This window comes from Aspergillus piperis (genome assembly GCF_003184755.1).
Source record: "Aspergillus piperis CBS 112811 unplaced genomic scaffold BO85scaffold_10, whole genome shotgun sequence".
NCBI lineage: Eukaryota > Fungi > Ascomycota > Eurotiomycetes > Eurotiales > Aspergillaceae > Aspergillus > Aspergillus piperis.
The window spans coordinates 605,103-628,172 of NW_020291600.1; the positions used below are offsets into that span (position 1 = coordinate 605,103).

General features: G+C 53.4%; 6 protein-coding genes across 6 annotated transcripts; 2 read left to right on the forward strand and 4 right to left on the reverse strand.

The window, feature by feature from the left end:
• Positions 1 to 58: 58 nt before the first annotated feature.
• hxB (putative molybdenum cofactor sulfurase protein (HxB)) lies at positions 59 to 3,037 on the forward strand. The gene is made up of 2 exons (XM_025655469.1): positions 59 to 314; positions 392 to 3,037. The coding sequence occupies exons 1-2, from the start codon at positions 239 to 241 to the stop codon at positions 2,782 to 2,784; spliced, it is 2,469 nt and encodes an 822-aa protein (XP_025515089.1). The 5' UTR covers positions 59 to 238; the 3' UTR covers positions 2,785 to 3,037.
• On the reverse strand, positions 2,843 to 3,987 carry BO85DRAFT_449893 (mitochondrial 54S ribosomal protein mL59). Its single transcript, XM_025660263.1, has 2 exons — positions 3,333 to 3,987; positions 2,843 to 3,247 (listed from the first exon to the last, which is right to left on the reverse strand). The coding sequence occupies exons 1-2, from the start codon at positions 3,900 to 3,902 to the stop codon at positions 3,206 to 3,208; spliced, it is 612 nt and encodes a 203-aa protein (XP_025515090.1). The 5' UTR covers positions 3,903 to 3,987; the 3' UTR covers positions 2,843 to 3,205.
• Positions 3,988 to 4,129: 142 nt separating this feature from the next.
• prp28 (mRNA splicing protein PRP28) lies at positions 4,130 to 10,260 on the forward strand. Its single transcript, XM_025657057.1, has 8 exons — positions 4,130 to 4,497; positions 4,577 to 4,792; positions 4,854 to 4,957; positions 5,475 to 6,839; positions 7,011 to 7,114; positions 7,380 to 7,684; positions 7,751 to 9,726; positions 9,801 to 10,260. Exons 1-8 carry the CDS (start codon positions 4,429 to 4,431, stop codon positions 9,952 to 9,954), a joined length of 4,293 nt encoding a protein of 1,430 aa, XP_025515091.1. The 5' UTR covers positions 4,130 to 4,428; the 3' UTR covers positions 9,955 to 10,260.
• Positions 10,261 to 10,318: 58 nt separating this feature from the next.
• BO85DRAFT_373315 (M1 family metallopeptidase) lies at positions 10,319 to 13,123 on the reverse strand (the record flags this gene model as incomplete). Its single annotated transcript, XM_025656076.1, has 3 exons — positions 10,319 to 10,441; positions 10,513 to 12,883; positions 12,972 to 13,123. 3 exons carry the CDS (start codon positions 13,121 to 13,123, stop codon positions 10,319 to 10,321), a joined length of 2,646 nt encoding a protein of 881 aa, XP_025515092.1.
• Positions 13,124 to 14,192: 1,069 nt separating this feature from the next.
• BO85DRAFT_422148 (high affinity methionine permease) lies at positions 14,193 to 16,472 on the reverse strand. Its single transcript, XM_025657958.1, has 4 exons — positions 16,272 to 16,472; positions 15,508 to 16,190; positions 15,188 to 15,452; positions 14,193 to 15,120 (listed from the first exon to the last, which is right to left on the reverse strand). Exons 1-4 carry the CDS (start codon positions 16,372 to 16,374, stop codon positions 14,507 to 14,509), a joined length of 1,665 nt encoding a protein of 554 aa, XP_025515093.1. The 5' UTR covers positions 16,375 to 16,472; the 3' UTR covers positions 14,193 to 14,506.
• A 1,437-nt stretch (positions 16,473 to 17,909) lies between these two features.
• On the reverse strand, positions 17,910 to 20,963 carry atg1 (serine/threonine protein kinase ATG1; the record flags this gene model as incomplete). The annotated part of the gene is made up of 3 exons (XM_025663549.1): positions 17,910 to 18,064; positions 18,127 to 20,707; positions 20,835 to 20,963. The coding sequence occupies 3 exons, from the start codon at positions 20,961 to 20,963 to the stop codon at positions 17,910 to 17,912; spliced, it is 2,865 nt and encodes a 954-aa protein (XP_025515094.1).
• Between the last annotated feature and the right edge of the window lie 2,107 nt (positions 20,964 to 23,070).

A 23,070-nucleotide genomic window follows, 5' to 3' on the forward strand; every position in this document is an offset into this window, starting at 1 on the left:
TACTTGCACAGTGATTGACAACTCTATTCCTACTTAGGTCAGGAGTTATTGGATGCTCGTGTATTTAGCGGACTTGACATATCCATCTGTGGTTCAGGGAGCATTCCATATGCAGTGAATCAGCGGTCGCCACCTCACTCTCGACCCCTGCCAGCAATGCGACACTCGACCTTCACCACACCACAACCATAATTTACCATTAACTTGCAATTAATGTCGTCTGGAACGGATCACCAGGATGACAGACAGGGGCAAGTGCCAGTACCCGGATGATGTGGACGTCATCCGGGAACGTGAATATCCCTTGCTCAAAGGTAGGTCGCGTGCTGGGTTGCTTCTATGCACTGAACAATAGATGAATGGAAGCTCATTTATCTAATCTCGAAATTAGACACCACATATCTTGACCATGCAGGTACCACGCTTTACGCGAAATCCCTGATTGAATCGTTCTCCCGAGACCTTACGTCGAACCTCTACGGGAATCCCCATTCCATGTCCGCACCTTCACAGCTATCGACTCAACGCGTGGATGATATCCGTCTACGGGCCCTTCGTTTCTTCAATGCTGATCCGGAGGAGTTTGATCTTGTATTTGTGGCGAACGCTACGGCCGCAACTAAATTGGTAGTCGATTCTCTCCGCGACTCAACGCCCCAAGGGTTCTGGTATGGATACCATGTGGAATCGCATACGAGCCTGGTCGGGGCGCGAGAGCTTGCAAGCACTGGGAGCAGGTGCTTCGTGGCGGACGCAGAGGTTGAGAGCTGGATTTCTCAACTGAGTATAGAACCTGTGCAAGGTCCTCGACTGTTTGCATACCCTGCACAGTCGAATATGAACGGCCGGCGATTTCCTCGTGACTGGTGCGGGAGGATACGGGAGTCGGCAAAGGACACTTATACGCTTCTTGATGTCGCATCGCTTGTGTCGACAGCCCCCCTCGATCTGAGTGATGCTTCCGCCGCACCCGACTTTGCCGTTCTCAGCTTCTACAAGATTTTCGGTTTCCCCGACCTCGGTGCATTGATTGTTCGCAAGAGTGCTGGCCACATCTTTGACAAGCGGAAGTTCTTTGGTGGGGGAACTGTAGATATGGTTTTAACACAGGGGACAAACTGGCATGCGAAGAAGCAATCTTCGATTCATGAACGACTGGAAGACGGGACGCTTCCGTTCCATAATATAATCGCATTGGGCTCTGCATTTGATACGCACGAGCGCCTTTTTGGATCTATGGATCATATTTCTTCGCACACCCGCTTCCTAGCGAAGCGCTTATATGATCGCATGATTTCCTTGAGACATCATAACGGGGAGAGAGCTTGCCATGTGTACAAGCCATCACACACTGACTATACCGATCCTTCCTCGCAGGGTCCAATCTTGGCATTCAATCTGCGAAGCAGTCAAGGTGCCTGGATTGGTAAATCCGAAGTGGAGAAACTGGCCAGCGTCAGGAACATACAAATCAGGTCTGGAACGCTATGCAATCCGGGAGGCACAGCGGCCAGCCTTAACTGGACCGGAGCAGACATGCTTCGACATTTTGGAGCAGGCATGCGTTGTGGCGATGACCATGATATCATGGACGGACGACCTACTGGGATTCTGAGAGCAAGCCTCGGTGCGATGAGCAACATGGCCGATATTGACACTTTCATGGCTTTTATCGAGGAATTTTACGTCGAGAAAAGCCCGACTATGTGCGCGTTGCTGCCACCACCGGAAGCCAACCTTTCTCACCGGTCCGGTTTCCATGTCGAGAGTCTGTCCGTGTATCCCATTAAGAGTTGTGGTGCATTCAAAGTACCCGACGGCAAGCGCTGGGAAATCCGCCGAGAAGGCCTGGCCTGGGATCGCGAATGGTGCCTGATTCACCAAGGCACAGGTACAGCTCTCAATCAGAAGAGATATCCTCGCATGGCTCTTATAAGACCATTTATCGATCTCGGCCAAGGCTTATTGCGCGTCACCTGTGGATCTATACATTCCCCAAGCCAGAAAACGCTCGAGATTCCTCTGGATCGCGAGAATAGCAACCTCACGACTACCTCCTTATGCCAGAATAGCTCGAAACCTTCTACTGTCTGCGGAGACCAGGTTATTGTTCAAGCATATTCATCTCCCATAGTGTCCGTCTTCTTCTCTGACTTCCTTGGTGTACCCTGTACGCTCGCGAGATTCCCACCTCAATCCTCCACCCGACTTGCCGAACCCAGACGTGGTGCTGGCAGCAGGAGATCACCACTTGGACAAGCTATGCCAGGTGCATTCCCCCAAGATACCCCGACCCCTGAGGCAGAACGAAATCCAATCCTCTTGTCAAACGAGAGTCCAATCCTGCTCATCTCCCGCTCATCCGTGAATCGTCTTAACGAGACCATCAAGGGCAGTCCTACAACCACCAACAGTACTGGCCGCAAGAAAGCTGTAGCTGCCGATGTATTTCGTGCCAACATCGTCGTTGCAGAGGATTTTCCACAGCCGGTAAGTGCAGGACGACCGTATATCGAAGACCATTGGGAGAGTTTGCACATTGGGCCCGAAAATCTTCAGTTCAACGTCCTTGGATCTTGTCAGCGGTGCCAGATGGTCTGTATTGATCAGCTTACTGGTGTGCGTGGTGAGGAACCATATTCGACGTTGGCGAAAACGAGGAAGAGTGGAAATAAGATTTACTTTGGGCGACATTTAGCGATTTCGTCTGGTGATGGGAATGACACCAAGTCAAGGACAGTAATGGTGGGAGATGTGGTTACTCCGTCTTACTATGGGCCATGAATGATGAGTTATGATTTACATATAGGTTGTGGATAAGCATTGCATTGCATTGGAAGCATGTATCAAATTGGAACATTACTAGTTATAGCATGTGTGACATTGTAAACAAGGTGGAAACCTCCTTTGAATGGTTTGTTTGCGTTCAACATTCTATTGATACCATTTCCATTCACGCAGACATTCAATGTGCATGATTTTGAGAAACAAGCTATTTGTACAATAAATACATAAGAGGAAAAACTCCCGTGCCGAACCCCGACAACAATGATTCAATCGAAACTCTCCCCGAGCTGGATAGACGAATAGATGGTTCCGGCTCGGTGAGATGTATAAAATAGGACAGATGCGACATTATGCAAGCCTCGGATCCATTCCACCCGAGGCGAAAAACAGAAGATAATACATCCAGAAGCGTAAGCCTTTACCGCTTGGGCCACGACTTCCAGCCACGACCGTGACCTCTCTGTAAAGTGAAGTAATATCGAGTTAGTGCACCGTTCTTCATCCTAACAATTGAGGGGGTTAGAGAAAGGGAATGGGAAACTAACCTGCTTCCACAAACGGATCATCTCCGGCATCTCCATCATAGCCTTGCGTCTGTCCTCCAGACGAGCCTCCATCGTCCTCTCCCACTTGTGACCCTTGACCTTCTGTCCGATACCAGTACCCTTGATAGCCAAACCACGCTCCGCACGTCTCGTCTCCTTGAACTCCGTCGACTTGCGGCCAGGCGGCAACAAAGCCTCAACGTTGTACTTGATCGCCAACTTCACCAGCTCCGCCTGTCGACGCAGTCCAATCCGGGGTCCGAACCACTTGCCGGTGCGGAAGTTCTTGCGCGGCAAGAACGGGTTGGGGTGCTTGGAGTCGGAGTGCAGGATGGCCTTGGAGGGAGAGAATGCCTTAGGATCGGGACGCTTGAAACCCTTGGCATCACGGTTGGGCGTGTAAGGAGAGGGAAGATCCTCGACGTTGACGTTGACGGGGGCACCAGTTTCGGGGGCTTCGGGGCGTGGTGCTACGGCTGCGGAATAGATTTGCGGAGGATAGCGCGCGAAGAAGTTGCGGAGGCGGATGGGGAGCTTGGATACCAAGCTGCTGGATTGTGTGGTGGCCATTTTTAGCTGTTGTTTCCCGATTGCCTCTCCTGTAAATTGGTGAGGAAGGGGGAGGTGGGATGGATGGGGGCTTCTTTTCTCTCCGGATAACTCGAGCTGGTGGTGATTCTTTGGATTGTCCGCGTTGAGAATTGCAGTAACGGCGCTAAACCGTTTTGGGATGAGGCTCGGGAACTCGGCGAAAAAGAAAAGAGCAAAGAGAAAGGAAAGTAACTTTACTGTAAACCGGGTGAACTAACTGGTTACTGCTGCTACTGTTGCTGCTAAACTAACTAGTAGAACTTGTGGCTGGTGCTTGATCCTCCTCCTCTCTCCGTCTTCCTCGCTTTCTCTCTCCTCCTTCTTTCGCGCGCTTTCTTTCTCCCTACCTCTCTGGTCGCCTTATATCTCCGCTCTTCCTTTTATCTTGGTCGCTGGATTGCTCCCGATCCGTTTCCTTTCCTAACAGCGTCCCGTCCTTTCTCACCCCTTGTCGCGGACGATCCTCGTCACTACTCTTTTGACCCCGACCACATCAACTGCCATCATGGCGGACTACAACTATGGAGGTTCCGAGGAGGAGAATGCAGAGTTGAAGAAGCTCGAGACTGAGTTGGTATGATGCGATCCTATTTAACATCTCGATCGGCGGGGAATGCTGCATCACATGTGCTAACATCATCGTTGTCGTACAGCTCGATGACCCGGATAACTTCGAAACCTGGGAGAAACTGGTTCGCGCTGGCGAAGCGCTCGAGGGCGGAATCAACCGCAACTCCAACCCCCAAGCCATCACCACCGTGCGCAATGTTTACGACCGCTTCTTGGCCAAATTCCCGCTGTTGTTCGGTTACTGGAAGAAATATGCCGACCTGGAGTTTTCCATCACCGGCACCGAGGCTGCGGACATGGTATGCATACACCTGACTTAGGGTTGGATGAAGTCAACCGGAATTGCTGATGCTTTCATAGGTGTATGAACGCGGTGTCGCTAGCATCTCGCCCTCGGTCGACCTGTGGACCAACTACTGCTCCTTCAAGGCAGAGACCTCCCATGACGCTGATGTGATTCGAGAGTAAGTATAGTAGAGCTGCTTTCCTTTCCCTTCCCCCACGTAACCGTTACAAACGCAGCACGGACATGGTTGTGAATGCCGGACCCGCGTGATGCAAATGTTCATTTGCACCAGTCCCCCTCGCTGACGGGTGAGATTTCACCTTACCCGGACTCTACTGGAGTTTACTTCTCACCCATGGCTTCTCCAGGCTGTTTGCTCTCTCTCTCTACCCCCTTTGAAGAAACATTTACAGTTGATTTCAAGCCAAGCACCTCCCCTGCACGGACACTAAACACCAGGACTTGTGTCCGGGTGGCACCTATTCTGCGCTCGAAGCAGACGGGGGAACATAAGTTTCATCCACAGTTTGACCATCCTAGTCGTTCAATTGTTTGGGCTCGCACTCATTGGGAATCTGACGCTCATGTTTGCTATCCTTGTCACTCCCCTTCTTTCCCCTCCCATACCCCCATCTCCCCAGCGCTGTTCTGATGGTGGTGTACCCGTTTTGTTACTAACGTTCGTTTGTGTGCAGGCTCTTCGAGCGCGGCGCAGCCAGCGTTGGACTGGACTTCCTGGCCCACCCTTTCTGGGACAAGTACATCGAGTTCGAGGAGCGCCTGGAGGCTTTCGATAAGATATTTGCTATCCTGGGCCGGGTGATTCACATCCCCATGCATCAGTACGCTCGGTATTTCGAGAGGTACAGGCAGTTGGCTCAGACCCGCCCTGTGGTGGAGTTGGCGTCTCCGGAGACTTTGACCCAGTTCCGCGCAGAGCTTGATGCTGCTGCCGGACATGTCGCCCCTGGCGCGAAGGCTGAGGCAGAGGTTGAGCGGGATCTGCGGTTACGCGTAGACAGCTATCACTTGGAGATCTTCTCTAAGACCCAAACCGAGACCACGAAACGTTGGACATACGAGTCGGAAATCAAGCGCCCGTACTTCCACGTCACCGAACTCGATGAGGGCCAGCTGAACAACTGGAAGAAGTACCTCGATTTCGAAGAGTCCGAGGGCTCCTATGTGCGCACCCAGTTCTTGTACGAGAGGTGCTTGGTGACATGCGCTCACTACGACGAGTTCTGGCAACGTTACGCCAGGTGGATGGCCGGCCAGCCTGGCAAGGAAGAAGAAGTGCGCAACATCTACCAGCGTGCCAGCTGCTTGTACGTGCCAATCGCCAACCCAGCCACCCGTCTCCAGTATGCCTACTTCGAAGAGATGAGTGGTCGTGTGGATGTTGCCAAGGAGATCCACGACGCCATCCTCATCAACCTGCCCAACCACGTCGAAACGATAGTGTCTCTGGCCAACATGTCTCGCCGTCACGGCGGACTCGAGGCTGCCATCGAAGTGTACAAGAGCCAGTTGGATTCGCCACAGTCAGACTTGGCTACGAAGGCGGCACTGGTTGCGGAATGGGCTCGCCTATTGTGGAAGATCAAGGGCTCTCCCGAGGACGCCCGTCAGGTCTTCCAGAAGAACCAGCAGTACTACATGGACAGCCGACCCTTCTGGACCAGCTACCTGAACTTCGAGCTCGATCAGCCCACGAGCGCGTCCACTGAGAATGTCCAGTATGAGCGCATCAAGCAGGTCATCGAGGACATTCGGTCCAAGAGTACCCTCCCGGCCGACGTGGTGCGGGAGCTGGTTCAGATCTACATGGTCTACCTCCTTGAACGTGGCACCAAGGATGCTGCAAAGGAGTACATGACCCTGGACCGTGAAGTGCACGGTCCGGCGTCCGTGTCGAAGATGAAGGCCGCGGAAGTGGTACAGCTGCCCCCAGCTCAGCCGGTTCCGTCGGCGACGCCTGTGGCGGAAGTTGTGGTCCCAACACCCCCGCAAGCTAACCCCTACGCCTACTATCAGCAGACACCGGTCAACGGTGGCATGTAAGTCTGATGGGAAGTAAAGAAAGCTGCTGAATTCGGTTGGTGCGGAAACGCCCAACCCCAATCTGACTCCTCACAAAGAGGATGGTACTCTTTCCCGCTCATAGCTTGTGAAAGGCTTGCTGATATGTAGAACAATAATTTCTCTTCTGATGTGTGTGCAGCTTTCAGCGATGGCGTGTTGAGCGAAAGGCGAGGCGGCATCTGCAACGTGCAGAGCCGGTTCTCGACTGCTCTTCCCGATATGATGGGTTACGGTTGGGTGGACCTTATGAGTTTGGACACTGTCCCCGTGTATTCTAATGCGTAGGTAGCTTTCATTCCATGCATGTGATTCCAGTTACCTCAATAGAAGAGACATGCTGTGCTGTAGTGTTCAAACAATATAGGGTAGTAAGCCTTATCCTTATCTGCGTTCACGTGATCGCCTACTGCGCACATGGCTGCTGTTCCCCACCGTAGAAAGTGGCCAGGCCGCGGGAGACAAACCAAGTAGTTCTGCGCCGAGCTGCAGTTCATCTCATGCTTCATCCTCTGCAGTCGCCATGGATGGTATCATGACCAACGGTTCGTCGGAGGCGCACCCTCCCATGCCTCCTCCGGAGCCCATCGAACGCCCTCCTACTCCCCCGCCACCTCCTCCAGAGGATTCCGGCCTCCCTCCGCCGCCGCCAGACACGTCCGCACCTCCTCCACCGCCGGAAGATCTTCCACCTGCGCCGCCGCCGGAGACTGAGCCCAAGAAGAAGAAGGTCGGATGGGGCACAAAACGGCCTGCCCCTACACCGCTGAGTGTGGAGGAACTCGTACGGAAGAAGCGAGAGGCGGATGCTGCTGCTGCGAAGGTACGACATAGCTCCAAGATTTCCCTACAAGCTCAGACAGCTAACATCCCACCTTTCTTTCTACAGCCGAAATTCCTCTCCAAGAAGGAACGTGAGAAGCTCGCACTAGAGAAACGGGCACAGGAAGTCGCAGCAACCCGCAGACTAAAATCCGAGGCGTCTAATGGCGTCGACAGAAGTGCTACGCACTCGCCCTCGATCAGCTCCGAGGGCCCCAACGGCGATGCTAGATCCATCCCCACTGGCCCTCGAGCCATGCGCAACTCAGACTCTGCTCCAACTGCCCCGGCAGCCATGCGCCATTCACAGTCCCATAACAAGAACTACGACCTCGCGCCGCCACCACCTCCCAAATCCATGTCCTTCGGTCTGACAAGCGGAAAGGGCGACAGCCGGTTCGTGGACGAAGACGAGGCCGCAGCGCAAGCAGCCCTCGTGAAGCAACGATATATGGGTGCCGATCAGACCTCCAACTTCTCCGCCAAGAAGAAGCGCAAGAGGACAACAGACCGGAAATTTAACTTCGAATGGAACGCCGAAGAAGACACCAGTGGCGATTACAACCCTCTATACCAGCACCGACACGAGACCAACTTCTTCGGCCGTGGCCGTCTGGCCGGCTTCGGCGACGACGTCGCAGAATCCGTCGCCCACAAATACGCCCGCGCCCTAGAATACCGTGACCGCGAAGCAGGCAGCATCCGCGCCAGAGAAATCCTCGAGATGGAGCGCCGCCGCCGAGAAGAAAGCACGCGCAACCAGCTCGACAAGCACTGGAGCGAGAAGAAGCTCGAACACATGCGCGAGCGCGACTGGCGTATCTTCAAGGAAGACTTCAACATCAGCACCAAGGGCGGCAGCGTCCCCAACCCCATGCGCTCCTGGGAAGAATCCAACCTCCCCAAGCGCCTCATGGAACTCATCTCCCGCGTCGGCTACAAAGAACCCACGCCCATCCAACGCGCCGCCATCCCCATCGCCATGCAAAACCGCGACCTAATCGGTGTCGCCGTCACCGGTTCCGGTAAAACCGCCGCCTTCCTCCTCCCCCTCCTCTGCTACATCGCCGAACTCCCGCGCATCGACGAATTCGAATGGCGCAAAGCCGACGGCCCCTACGCCATCGTGCTCGCACCGACCCGCGAACTGGCGCAACAAATCGAAATCGAAGCCAAAAAATTCACCGGCCCTCTGGGCTTCAACGTCGTCAGTATCGTCGGAGGTCACTCCCTCGAAGAACAAGCCTACAGTCTCCGCGACGGCGCCGAAATCATCATCGCCACCCCCGGCCGTCTCGTCGACTGCATCGAACGCCGCATGCTCGTCCTCAGCCAATGCTGCTACGTAATCATGGACGAAGCCGACCGCATGATCGACCTAGGCTTCGAAGAACCCGTCAACAAAATCCTCGACGCCCTCCCAGTCTCCAACGAAAAACCGGACTCGGAAGACGCCGAAAACCCCCTCGCCATGTCCCGCCACATCAACCAAGACCACCACCGCTACCGCCAGACAATGATGTACACCGCGACCATGCCCACAGCCGTCGAACGCATCGCGCGAAAATACCTCCGCCGCCCCGCCATCGTGACCATCGGCTCCGCCGGCGAAGCCGTCGACACCGTGGAGCAGCGCGTGGAAATGATCGCCGGCGAAGACAAGCGCAAGAAACGTCTCGGGGACATCTTATCATCCGGCGAATTCCGCGCCCCGATCATCGTCTTCGTCAACATCAAGCGAAACTGCGATGCTATCGCGCGCGAAATCAAACAGTGGGGATTCTCCTCCGTTACATTACACGGTAGTAAAACCCAAGACCAGCGTGAAGCTGCCCTCGCATCCGTTCGGAATGGAAGTACAGATGTCCTCGTCGCGACGGATCTGGCGGGTCGTGGTATCGATGTGCCGGATGTTAGTCTCGTCGTGAACTTTAATATGGCCACGAGTATTGAGAGCTATACCCATCGTATTGGTCGAACGGGTCGTGCGGGCAAGAGTGGTGTTGCTATTACGTTCTTGGGTAATGAGGATGCCGATGTTATGTATGTTCATTCCCCCCGTTTCCTTTCTTTTCCTTATTCTCTTTGTGTTGGGGATGATACTAATGGTGATATAGGTACGATCTCAAGCAAATGCTCATCAAGTCGCCCATTTCGAGGGTTCCGGAGGAATTACGGAAACATGAAGCTGCGCAGTCGAAACCGACGAGGGGATTCTCGTCGAAGAAGAATAATGAGGAGGGTGGCAGTGGTGGGAAGTCGGGGTGGTAGGTTATTTACTCTTTTATCTTTCTGCCTAGCCACTTGTCTATCATTAATAGATGGATATATGGCTAGGCGAAAGACTTATCATTATGGTATAGAAAAGGCATTATCATACTACCATATGAAGAGGAGGAATTGCTTTTATAATTTGCATCAATGCCGATATGGACACGGCGTATGTATCATACCTTATCAGCGAATCATACAAAATCCCAAACAACGAATGATGGAGATGCGAGTTCTTATTTTCTATCTTTTTTTTTCTCTGTTCTAATTATACACACCGATCATAGTCGGTTGGGTCTCATTTATATTCTCATTTCAATCGGCAATTCGCCATAAATTCCGAAATATGTCATGCAAGTATGATTTACAGCTTACCGTTGTAGCTGTTGGCCTTGAGCCACGATTCCACATCAGCCCGGTCACGCTTGACCCAGTTGACCTTGGCGCGGACCGAGTCGAGACTCTGCTCAACTGCACGGTCGAAGCCCTATACGAGGAATGGAATTAGCGAGTTGAACTTGAGGTAAGCAAATAATCAAAAAAAAGGAATAGGCCTACCTTGGTGTCCTTGCTCTGGAAAAAGTCCTGCACGTCCTTCAACTGCTCCTCCGTGCAGAAGCTGGCCGTGCTGAGCTGCACCACCGTGCCCAGCATACCGAGGGACGGAGGCAGACGCTTGTAGATGGCATCCCAGTTGTTCTTCAACCAGGTCCAGCGAGCCTCGATACCCGCGGGGTGGCTGCGGAGACCACCCAGGGGCATGTAGATGTCCTGGTTCTTGACCTCGTCGCTGCTGGCCAGGTCCAGAGTGCGCTGGATCAGAGCGGGGTCCTCGGCGGCACCCAGGCAGCGGAGGGCCGTCGTCTTCTCGTCGGAAGTGGGGGCGTGGCGGAAGCGGTCGAGGACGACGTTGTACTCCTTCTCACCACCGTTCTTCAGCACAATGCTGAACACGCTGCCACGGATGTTGGGGTGGATGGCGTTCTCGTCGCCAGCAGCGAACCGCTCGAACATGTCCTGAGCGGCCTTGACGACGACGGGGTCTTCAGCCATACCGGCACTGCCGAACATGAGAGCCTTGAACTGCTGCAGGATGTGGCCGTCCTTCTCGGAGAATTCCCAGCCGAGCTCGTGTGCCTTGTGGCTGACCAGAGAGCGCTGGAAGGCCTTCAAGGCGTCGCGGGTAGCGGCATCCTCGAACAGCCAAGCAGCCCGCAGCGAGCCAACACGAGTCAGGATCTCGTTCCACACGATGAACTCAGCCTCGCTGTCGAAGCCCTTCAGAAGCGACAGCAGGCCGGAGGTGCTCTGGAAGCCGGACGCGGCCAAGGCACCGGCATCGGCAATCATACCGGCGCGGTCCTCGACGCTCAAGAGCCCACTCTTGGCCGCCTCACCCAGCTTGGACAGGCGCTCCGGGGTGTACGAGGTGCGGTAGATGGCGGAGTGGTCGGCGTTGAGCTTGTAGAAGTCGAGGTCGGGCACCTTGAATTCGCCCTCGCGCTCGGTCAGCATGGTGCTTTCGTCGATGCCATTCTTGGTGCGCAGACCCAGCATGACGGGGTAGAGCGTGGTGTCCTCCTCGGGGCGGACATCACCGGTGCGCAGGAAACGGTTCTGCTTCAGCTTGATGGTGGAGTTGCTGGGGTTCTCCGAGACCGTCACCACGGGGAAACCGACTTTCTTGGTCCAGATATCCATGACCTCCTCCACGGGCTTTCCACTGGCGTTAGCCAGGGCGGCCCACAGATCACCCGTCTGGGTGTTGCCGTAGGCGTGCTTCTTGATGTAGTCGCGAACACCCTGGATGAAGACATCCTCACCCATGTACTTGGAGATCATGCGCAGAACGGACGATCCCTTGGAGTAGGAGATGGCATCGAAGATCTGGTTGATCTCGTCGGCACGCTTCACGGGCACCTCAATGGGGTGACTGCTACGCAGCGAATCCAGGGACAGGGCGCCCTGAAGGGTGTCGATGACATAGGTCTGCCAGACCTTCCACTCGGGGAAGAAGCTGTTGCAAGAGTACCAGGACATCCAGGTCGCGAAACCCTCGTTGAGCCAGAGACCATCCCAGAAGTCCATGGTGACCAAGTTACCGAACCACTGGTGAGCCAGCTCGTGCTGGACCGTTTCAGCAATACGCTCCTTGCGGGCGGCACCGCTAGTCTTCTCATCCAACAGCACGTCCACAACACGGTAGGTGATCAGACCCCAGTTCTCCATGGCACCGGCGCTGAAGTCGGGGACAGCGACCATGTCCATCTTGGGCAGGGGGAACTCGTTATCGAAAGCCTTCTCGTAGAAGGCCAGGGTGCGGGCGGCCAGGTCCAGCGAGAAGCGACCGTGTTCGATATCCTGATCCGGGGTAGCATAGACACGGATGGGGACACGGAAAGCCTTCGTCTCGATGTAGTTGAGGTGACCAACAATGAAGGCGAGGAGGTAAGTCGACATGACCGGGGAGGTGTTGAACTTGACAGCCTTCTTGCCGCCCGCAACCTCGGTCTCCGTGGCGACGTCCATGTTGCTCAGACAGGTCATGCTCTTGTCCGCCACCAGGGTCACAGTGAACTTGGCCTTCAAGGCGGGCTCGTCGAAGCAGGGGAAGGCGCGGCGGGCATCGGTAGGCTCCATCTGGGTGGTAGCAATGTACTTGGTCTGACCATCGGCGGCCTTGTAGGAGGAGCGGTAGAAACCGGCCATGTTGTCGTTGAGCTCACCAGTGAAGGTCAGCTTCAGCTGGGCGGAGGAACCGGCGGGGATGGTGTCGGCGAACTTGATGGTCGCAACCTGCTGGTCCTGGTTGAGGGTGATCTCGGGGTTGGAGGCCACGACGGCGCCTTGGGAAGAGACGACAGCATTATGGATCTTGATCTCGTTGGAGTTGAGGGAGATGGAGGTGGTATCTTCAGCGACGTCGAGGCTATGATTCCGAAATGTTAGCTTGTGCACCAGATGGCGGGGGTAACCAGGTTATCAGCATAGGTGGGTAGGTAGAACATGTAACATACTCAATGACGACGGTACCGTCGTAGGAGAAGTTAGCAAAGTTAGGTTCGAGGGTCAGGTCATAGTGAAGAGGCTTGACGTTGGTGGGCAAGACCTCACGACCACCAGGGACGTTGGTCGAGCCGGTCACTTCTCCACGTCGAGCACCACACATCCTGCGATAAGAACAGTAACGTTTGGAAGCTTGAGAGAGGGGAGCACGACGAAGAGAAGAGCGATGAAGAGGAGGGACAGTAGAGGAGGAGGAAAGAGAAGAAGAGGAAGAGGAAGAGGAGATGAGAGAGGAGGGAGTAGAAGTAGAAGTAGATAAAGAAGCAGTGGGGAAGTTAAAAGTAGAAGTAGAAGAGGAGGAGGGGCGGGGAAGAGCAGAGAGTCGGTGGAAGCGGAGGGGAGCTGCTGCTGCTGCTGTTGCCCTTCTGGTGCTGCTGTTGCTCAGCGGGAGCCGTGCGGAGGAGGGAAACCGACGCATTGGGATGAATCTGTTAACAGAGAAAGAGACAGATAGACAAAGAGACACACAAACACACACTCAGTCCCACCCAGATAAACTAATGGATAAGAAGAAAAAAAAAAAACAGAAAATATTAGACAAATCAAAGGACAACCAGGATCACACGATTACTACTGATACAAAGAGATCATCAACAAATCAATGCAATCTTCGAAAGGGAAAGAAATGATCCCTTTTTTTGCCGCGGGAATTCCGTCGGTCGTCCGTCTGAATCCGGTAGGCGGTAATCTCTCTTATGACTAACATCTTCCAGTCATCTGACCAACTGATTCTAACCTTGTAATTCTAACCTGCTCAATCAGGCAATCAGCTCTCCCTCGTTCCCACCATTCCTATTTGGACCTATAATGAGGGCTACTCGGGACAGGGCTTCTCTGAATCACATGACGTTCATCTTTTTACCCATTTCTGCTTCCCCTTCCTTTTCTCTTTTCTTCTCCATACATATACATTCTTACACGCAGGTCTTCTCCATACAGCCGGTTGCCAGATTTTGCCCATTAGGGTAGATATTTCTCTATCTGGCAGTTGGCTGTCGAGCTGCTTCTTCGGGAGTTGTGACTTGCCAGACGGTTCACCAGCCAGTTTGAGGGGTTCATGAATAGAAAGTGTCCATTGGATGCTTTTTTTTTTACCGGTGAATGGGCTTCCATAGAGGGCTGGGACATACTTAATATACATAAATATCGTTTCAATTTTTAATACAATGATCCAGCAATTATGTCGTCGATTGTTGAAAGGAGCTTTAAGTCTAGTAATAAAACACAAGAGGTATCTCGAAAATAGACATCATAAGACAACAAGTCTATGAGTGGAAAAAACCCATTCCCTCCCTAATAAATCAATCATTCCCTTTTACCCTTTCCCTCCAGCAAAGAAAGCACATAAACTCCGCACCCATGCAAGATGATATATGTAAACATTATGAATTATGCCATAATATTGGCATTGATGTTGAATCGTTGCGTCATAATCGAAACGAAGCAGCAGTAGTCATACAGCTACATCATTCACTAAAGGAAGCCCTCAGAAATGATGCTGCTGCTGCTCCTGTTGCTGCTCCCCCGCCTCCTGATACCTCAGCGCCTCGGCCTGCTCAAGCGGCATCTTGGTGAAGACACTTCTGGACCAGCCATCAGCATCCACCACCGACTCCTTGACAAGGATGTAGCGACCAAAGCGAGGCATCAGCACCGCCCACACCAGATAGTAGATAGCGCCGAGGGCGAAGATGCCCAGCGCCACCACACAGTGCAGGTAGTAAGGCAGGTTGTTGTAGACACTCTGTCCGGCACTGGGGGGCACGTAGGGTGCCACCACCAGGTACATGTTGGACAGGCAGAAGAAGATGGTGACGGGGAGAGTGGCCCGGATACCGGGAGCCCAGTCGGGGAAGTTCTTCTCCTTGGTCAGGTAGATGTAGACGAGACCACCGGACACGAAGACGTTGACGATGGACAGCGGGTACGAAATGAGGTTCACGAGGAAGTTGTAGGCATCGCCGGGAGGCGGGGCCAACATGATGATCACGGAGACGACCCAGTGCTCGAAGAGGCCAGCGGCGGGCGAGTTGAACGGCCGGTTGCTGGCCCAGATCTTCGACAGAGGGAGAACTCCTTCGCGACCGAGGGCTTGGACGACTGTTATATGTTGTTAGCTTCGCTCGAGGTATGGTGGCATAGAGGGAATGGGGAGGGGTGTACATACTTCGTCCTTGCGAGAAGATGACCGACAGAACGTTACCGAAGGCAGACAGAGCCACGAAGACCGACATCACCTTTTCGGCGCGCGCACCGAACATGTTGCCGAAGAAGGTGGCGGCGACAGTCTGGCCAGAGGACAGCATCTGCTCCTTGGGGACCGCGGCAAAGTATGCGATGTTGCACAGCATGTACATGATGCCGACCGAGATGATGGCAATGGGGGCAGCGATCTTCAGGGTACGAGTAGGGTTCTTGGTCTCGCTCAAGGCCTGCAAAGCAATATTAGCAACTATCGCACACCACACCAGAAGCAAGATAACTTACGTAGTTAGCATTCGAGTATCCAATGAACGACCAGATGACATTGTACAACGCCATGACAATGCCATAGCCGGTATCAGTGGTACCCTCGAAGGCGTTGGTGAAGTTGTGAGGAGGATCGATCTTCATATGACCAGCCAGAGCCACCCATCCCGCAACGATGACGAAGAGGATGATGACGAGCTTGACCACACCCAAGAAGTTCTGAAGCATGAGACCCCACTTGACAGCAAAGGAATGGATGAGGAAGGCAGCCGTGATACAGGCCAAACCAATACCACGCTGGTTCCAACGATCCACTTCGACGTCCGCCGCGTTCAGGATATACTCGCCAAAGACGACACTGTTACTGGCCGCCCAACCCAGCAGGACGGCATAGGCCGCGTACATGGCCGTCATCAGGAACTTGGGCTTCTTGAAGACATATTCGAGGTAGTTCTTCTCTCCACCGTTCTTGGGAATAGCAGTACCCCATTCCAGATAGACAGCAGTACCAGCCATAGCAATCAGAGTACCGATGACCCACATGATCAAGGACAAACCAACACTACCCGACAAAGACAGGATAGTACTCGGGGTAGCGAAGATACCAGTACCAATGACACGGTTGAAGATCAGAAAGGAGGCACTGATGACACCGATCTGACGACGGTCGTCCGGGGTAGCCTCGAAGACATTTCCTTCATCTGAAGCAAAACAGTCAGGGAGAGTTCTTCATATGTTGGATAGACCTAGGAGACCTAGGGGGAGATGGGACAATCACATACACAAGCCAGAAACACCATCCGTCCGACGAGGACCTTCCTCAACAGCCTTGGCATCGGGCAAGATGCCCTTTTGATAGGCAGATTCCACAACCGGGTCCCTCATGATTGAGTTTGAGATTGTTAAAGAAAGACACGGGGAGTCCACAAGGATGACAGGCGAAAGAGCGTCTCAAAGACTATATAATCAGCAGGTAATAGCGCCGCGAACAGGCCAGAATCAGGCGCAAATTGAGCGGCTATCACCGGAGGCGAAGACCGTAAGACGCGATGATGTGCTGGAACTAAATGTGATGCAATCTCAAAACGAGCAGGGTCTGCTCGTGATGCGTATGGACACAAACGAAGGCCAAGAACTATCAGGCAGGCAGGACCCCTGTAAAACCGTGACAGCAACTGGTAAAGGAACGTGTCTGGGCAATGGAGGCAAAGATGCGAAAAATTTGATGTAAGAGAAAATGGAAAATGGTGAAAATAATATTATGTTAGGGCACGGGTGTCAATACTATTTTCCAAGTATAGATCACGACCGAGTCCCCCAACAGGTTGGAAGAAATGTTCTAGAAAACGAGAAGTCTTGAAGTCTATTGTGAAATCACGAAGAGGAAGAAAGAATAATCAGAGAAAAGGAAAAGAATGACAAGATACGGGTGAAAGATCACGACAGCGACCGAGACAAGATGAAGCACGGGCGATGACAGACACCCGCCATGTGTCGAGTCATTTTTGTTCGGGATCCCGTGAGGCAAAAAGGGAATTTCTTTGGTACAGAAAAAAAAAAACTTCTTCTGGGCGTCGGAGCGGAACCCGAACGAGGGAAGCTCTCCACTCCCCTTTCCCAATCCTCCCAATCCTCCCAAGCCATGACCCAGAGACTAAGACAAGACCCAGAGGATGGTGAACCGTTCAACGTCCTTCAGGCAATTCCTATGACACACTGAAATCAATCACGCAATTTGGGCCTGGATCTTGCACGTTTAAGTTAGGTAAAGTTAAGGTCAGACCGGGTCCCAGAGCCAATGCCGCCGCCGTGGGTCAAGCTCTAAATCCGCTGCAGTCCCTCCAACCAGTGGGCACCATTTCCTCGCCACGAGATGAACATATTCGCGTGTTATTATGTGTATATACAGTACAGCTGCCTCTGACTGGCAGTATCTGCATCCTCAAGATCCATCCCGAACCCCACCCTGACTCCCTATGATCCCATGGCATCATCATCACTCGTATCCAAAGTCCGCTGGCAATTTGTGTACCCGGGTCCCCAGCTTGAACGCCAATAGAAAAACACCCGCCCAACAGGCCTGTAAGTAAATCAAGCGAATCCAGTAAGAAGGATAAGGAAAAAAAAAGGAAACAACACACGCAAAAAGATAACACGGCAACCCTATAATAAACCCGTATAAAGAACAATAAAATATTCGTGCGCCAATGCGTATATCAAAACCCAGAGAAAACTGGCGTGGAGAATGGAAGAAGTAAAAGCAGGTCCCGCACGCGTGTCAAGGTACTAGCTCGAGTAGTTGCCTGCATTAGCAATGCCCACACAAGCTGGGACATGAAATAGAAAGAAAATAAGATAAAGTAGGGGTGAAAATATGAGCAAAATGAGCATGGTCCTGCATGCTTCTAACGGTCAACGTCTTATTTCGGCGGCGTGGCTCCCACTGCAGGGGAGACTGGCACGAGATTCGACGGCGGCATTTTGCCCGGTCCACTGGACGGGGGCGTGTACCGATTCGACAGCAGCGCCAGTTTCTTCCGGAGCGACGCCAGGCGATTCCGGATCTTCGATATCACTGTGCCAAACGTTAGCGCCTACCTACACAGTGCCGTGCATTAAGGTGGGGAGAACACTTACTTTTCGCCAGAATCACCGCTTGGGGCTCGTTCTGTCCGCCATCCTCGTTGTCCCGCCGGCCGTCGGCTCTATCAGCGCCGCCGGTTTGGCCCGGTCGGGATACTTCCACATCATCCAGGATGGCTTCGAGCATCCGGATAGCGGTGACATACGAGATTTCACATCCGGCTAAATCTTCGCCGGTGATTTCATTGATAGCCGCCACTCGGCTCATCTCCAATGCGCGCTCATACATGAGCTTCTCTGCTGTCACGTCGGGGCTGACCACCACATCGGCAGAGGTTCCGGAGCCTAAAGAGGATGCAACCGACAGGTTGCTGGGATGGCTGGGATGATCCGAAGGCAGTCTCTTCTGCGCCTCAACTAATTTGAGCCGGACAAATTCAGCTTTCTCCAGCACCTCGTTGAACCGGTTGCGCACCCACTGGACGACATTGTTGATCCGATTGCCCGCAACGGTGCTTCCAGTATCCGCTCTGCTGAGCGTATCACCCCGGCTCTTGCGAGTCCACCATACACGCGCAATATCCATCGATTTCGCCAGCAATGACAGGGCCTTAACGTAGAGAACCAGGGCTTCCTCAGATAAGGTCACAATAGCATCGACCGTGAGTCCACCATCCGCCGAATCGACAGCATCCGATGCTGGGTCTCCCGAAAACCCAGTGGCGGCAGATGGTGCTAGTGGAATCAGCTGCTTGTACTTGACTTCGGCAAACCCGTACACGACATCACTGCGCGTGGCACACTCCTCGAGATCATGGACGGTTTTGCTATCTTCGTCCAGGTTGGCACCGTGCTTGCCCCCATCCGCGTGGACAATCAGGCTCGTTTGGGCACTGGGGTATGCGGGGAACGGATTGTAGGCCAACGGAGGCGAGCGTCCGCCTTTCGTGATGGTCAGGGGCGGTGAGAAACTCATTCCAAACAAACGTCCGCTGGCCATATTGAGAGCCTTTGAGATGGCCGATGTAGCCGACGTAGGGCTTTGTCCATAGCGGCGATCGTATGAATTTTGACGGACGTGGGTTGAATCGGCACGGGAACGCCCTGAGATGATTTGCATGGCTTTGCTGGGCGACGCATGAGGCGACGACCCCCCGGCCGGCGGTGTGCCTGGAGCCGCTCCCGAACGCCGGGATACTGCACCTCCTTGGCCACCCTGCATCCGTGGGTTGTAGGCCAGTTCGTCAGCAAAAGCATTCATCTCTACCGCACGCTTCTCCACAAGCACGTAGTCCCTTTCAAATGCTACCTCTTGTGCAGCGTGCTCCTTTTCGTCCTTCGCTTTCTCGGCGGGTTTGTCAACTTGGGGCACTCCCGAGGATGCCGTACGTCTCCGTTGCTGTTCCAAGACGGCCGTCGTGGGAGGGCGATCGACATGCTCCTGGCGGCCAGGGGCAGTCGCCAGAGACACTGGGCTCGGCCTTGTGGGATGAGATGCTGGCGGTGTAGGCTCATTCGGAGCAGCATGATGCTTGCCCGCACTTCCAGTCCTCCGCATAGGCGTTGAAGGGGTCTCTGGCCGAGGGCTCTGTGTCATGGCTCGTTGAGCCGCCGGGTAACTCGATGGCTCATCCCGGACCCCAGCAGACAGCGCATTCTCACGTTTCATTAGAACGGGCGTGCTACGCCTTGACCCGGAACCAGGTCGAGGTGTTGGGTCGGCCGGAGAACGCCCGAGGGGAGTGTCATCCGCTACCAAACCGGGAATCGGTTCTGTGAGAACTTTGTGCGCGAAAAAAACATCGAAATTCATCCGATCCATTGGGTGCTGCTTCAGGAGACCTCTAATGAGATTCCTGATGTCCTCCGACACACGATTCGTTGGCGGAAATGATATTTGGTCCTTATTTTTTTCGATCTTTTTGATGAGTTCAATATGGTTCACTGCACGAAACGGGGCCTTCCCGACTACCATCTCATAAAGTACCGTGCCCACAGACCATAGGTCTGCCTTCGCGTCGTATTTCTCGTATCGCAAGATCTCAGGGGCCATGTACAATGGCGAGCCACACAAAGTCTCCGCGAGAGAGGTGGCCGGCAAAGACCGGGCGAAGCCAAAGTCAGCAAGCTTTAGCATTGGCAGAGACTCCAGTCCGGTCTTTGGGCTGAAGGAGTCCTCGCTGCTCTTGAAAGGTACAAATTCAGCAGCCCCACTGCGGTAGGACGACGGCGCAGGACAGAGCAGCAGATTCTGTGGTTTAATGTCCCGATGAATCAAATCACGATCCCGAAGGAATCTGAGTGCGCTCGAAAGTTGTTTGAGGAAGTGGCGGACGATCACCTCGTTGAGGCCCGCACCATCCCCAGGATTGGGGTACTTCGCTATCAAATCCCGTGTGTATGAGCTGTCCCGCAGGGTATAGCGCCCCTTGATGAAGTGGGAAAGGTCCCCCATAGCACAGAATTCCATCACCAAATGAATATTGGAGGTCGTATCGTGGCAGTCAAGGAGAGCGACGATATGGGGATGGTGGAGCTGTTTGAGGATGGAAATCTCAGAGGCGAGGTTCTCCTTGAGCTTCCTGCTGAGTTTGGTCATGGTAACCGATTTGATTGCCACATATGTGCGTGATCTCTAAATCGCGGAAACCGCATTATCACTGGTTAGCCCTTGTAAATTCACATCCGAAAACACCGAGCTATGTAAACAGGCCGGATCTTCGGCAGAGATAAGAATCAGAGGAAACAGGATCCCAACTTACCGTATGAACACCTTGGTAGACCACGGCAAAACTCCCTCGACCGATCTCGTTCAGCCGAGTGTAATGGCCAATGGGCATCTCGCCATGAGGGCCCTCATTGGACCTCCTGGAATGATGTGCAGATGCCATGACTGCAGCCAGGCGATGAGAGCGTCTTTTAGAGACCAACCACACGCCCCGTCAACCACACACTACCTCAACAGCGGCAGAAACAGCGTCGGGTGATGGAAGAAGCCCATCAGGGGAGCGAAAGGTAGGATCAGAGGAGCGGCCGGTGATGGGCGAGTGGATAGGGCGGATGATAAAGCGAGACGGAAGATAGGAAGTAGGAGAGAGATGGATGGGATGAGCGTGGCAAGCCGGAGGAGGAGAGGCAAGGAGGGCTAGACTGCGTGGCAGACGACGGGGACAGTAGACGGGGCAGGAAGAAAGGGACGGGTCCAGAGCGTAGGCAGTAGTAGCAGCAGTAGTAGTAGAGTAGGAGTCGGAGAAGTTGGGGGACGAGAAATAGGGTGCGCAGCACACCTACAGTAGGGCGCAAGTAGGCAGGAGAGCGGTGAGGCGGAAAACGGGGGCTTGTATGATAGGATGAAGGGCGACAGGGATGGCCAGACGGATGACGACCAAGGCGTGGGACTTTAACTAAGTACTATAGGAGGAGGATCGGGGGATCGACGATAAGGTATGAATCACCGCACTAGGGACGAGAACGGTGGGGAGGCGTGATAGATAAGCCAGAGATGGCGTGTGAGGTGAGGGTTAGGTGGAAAGTGACGAGCAAGAAGATATAGGAGGAGGAAGTAGAAGAAAGTAGAAGAAGATCAGAGCAAAAATAATCGAGAGAGAAGATGAGTGAGTGGGAAAGGAAGCTGAATGATGTGATGGGGGAAGAGAGAGTAGGAAGGAAAGGCGGGAAGCAGCTGGACCCAGGGATCCTTGACGATGTCTGGGAGAGCAGCGCAGCGCAACGAGACAGAGAGCGTGACCGCCGATAACGAGCCGAATAGGACTGGCGGATGATTGAATGACCTGGGGAGGGAGAACCAAGGCGGTCAGAAGAGCGGAACCACTAGACTACTGGTATCTCAGGTATGACCGCAACCAAATTTGGGTCCTCCTTAGCTAATCAATCCATCTGCCAAAAACAATAAGAAAAAGTACGAAGACAGACAGGAACCAACCAATGCAGTTATACGACAGAAACCGAATAAATCACGCAACAAGACCAAAAACAAAATAAGAAATGGCATCAACTCACTCATAAATATACTAATCTCACCAACTAACAAAGCAACCTGCAGGATTGCTCAAGGGAAAGAAGGAAATCCCCAGACTCAAAAACCCACCAGCAAAAAAAAAAAGAAAAAAGGGGGACCCCGGAAGTTGCCAGGAAAATTAATTACCAGCAAGAAAGAAGATAAAAGCTGCAGGCGACAGTACACGATGATAACGGGCGCGATCCAATCCATCCATCCATCCACTCATCCATCGCCTGAGGCCGGATGAAGAAGAAGCGGAGGGGGGAGGAAGGACGGAGTAGATGATCGGTATTACATCATACCGTATAGAACCAATACTGCACTGAAACCCACCTCTTCATCACATTCCACCTGCGCCTGACTGATGTTCTTAACTTACCATACGAGATTCTATTCCTGGTAAAAACCAAGTCAGGTCACCCTCCCTTTGGTTTCCCAAGGGACACTGCAGCAGTGACACCTCTGTTTTCTCCACTTTCTCCTCCCTCCCTCTTCAATCATCAATCATCAATCCTCCTCCCCCAGCCAGCCAGCCGATCCCCGATCGACCCAGTCCCAGTTAGTTCAACTTTCAGTCAATCAGTCAGTCACTTAGTCAGTTTCATGGTAACCAACCCAACGTTCGCGGGAGAATTCTCCCCCATTCCCCGGACACCGAATCATTCTGCAGGCTCCCATCTCCCACCCCAGAGGCTGGCTACTATCATCAAGTGACTCATCGTCAACTTTAGTTAACTTACATACATTATTACGTCGGACAGAACTACTTCTACCTATGACACAAACATAGCCTCCCCATGCGACCTCGCCACCGACTGACTGAAACTGACTGAAGAACCGGATCGCCCTGATAAGCTAAAGCTACTATGTACCCTACCTCACTTGTAAGTTCTTCTACTGCGCACTCCCGTAGCCTCGCCCACGGAAACCTTACTTAGGTGGCGATCAACAAGCCTACGCCGGAGTCGGTGGCTGCT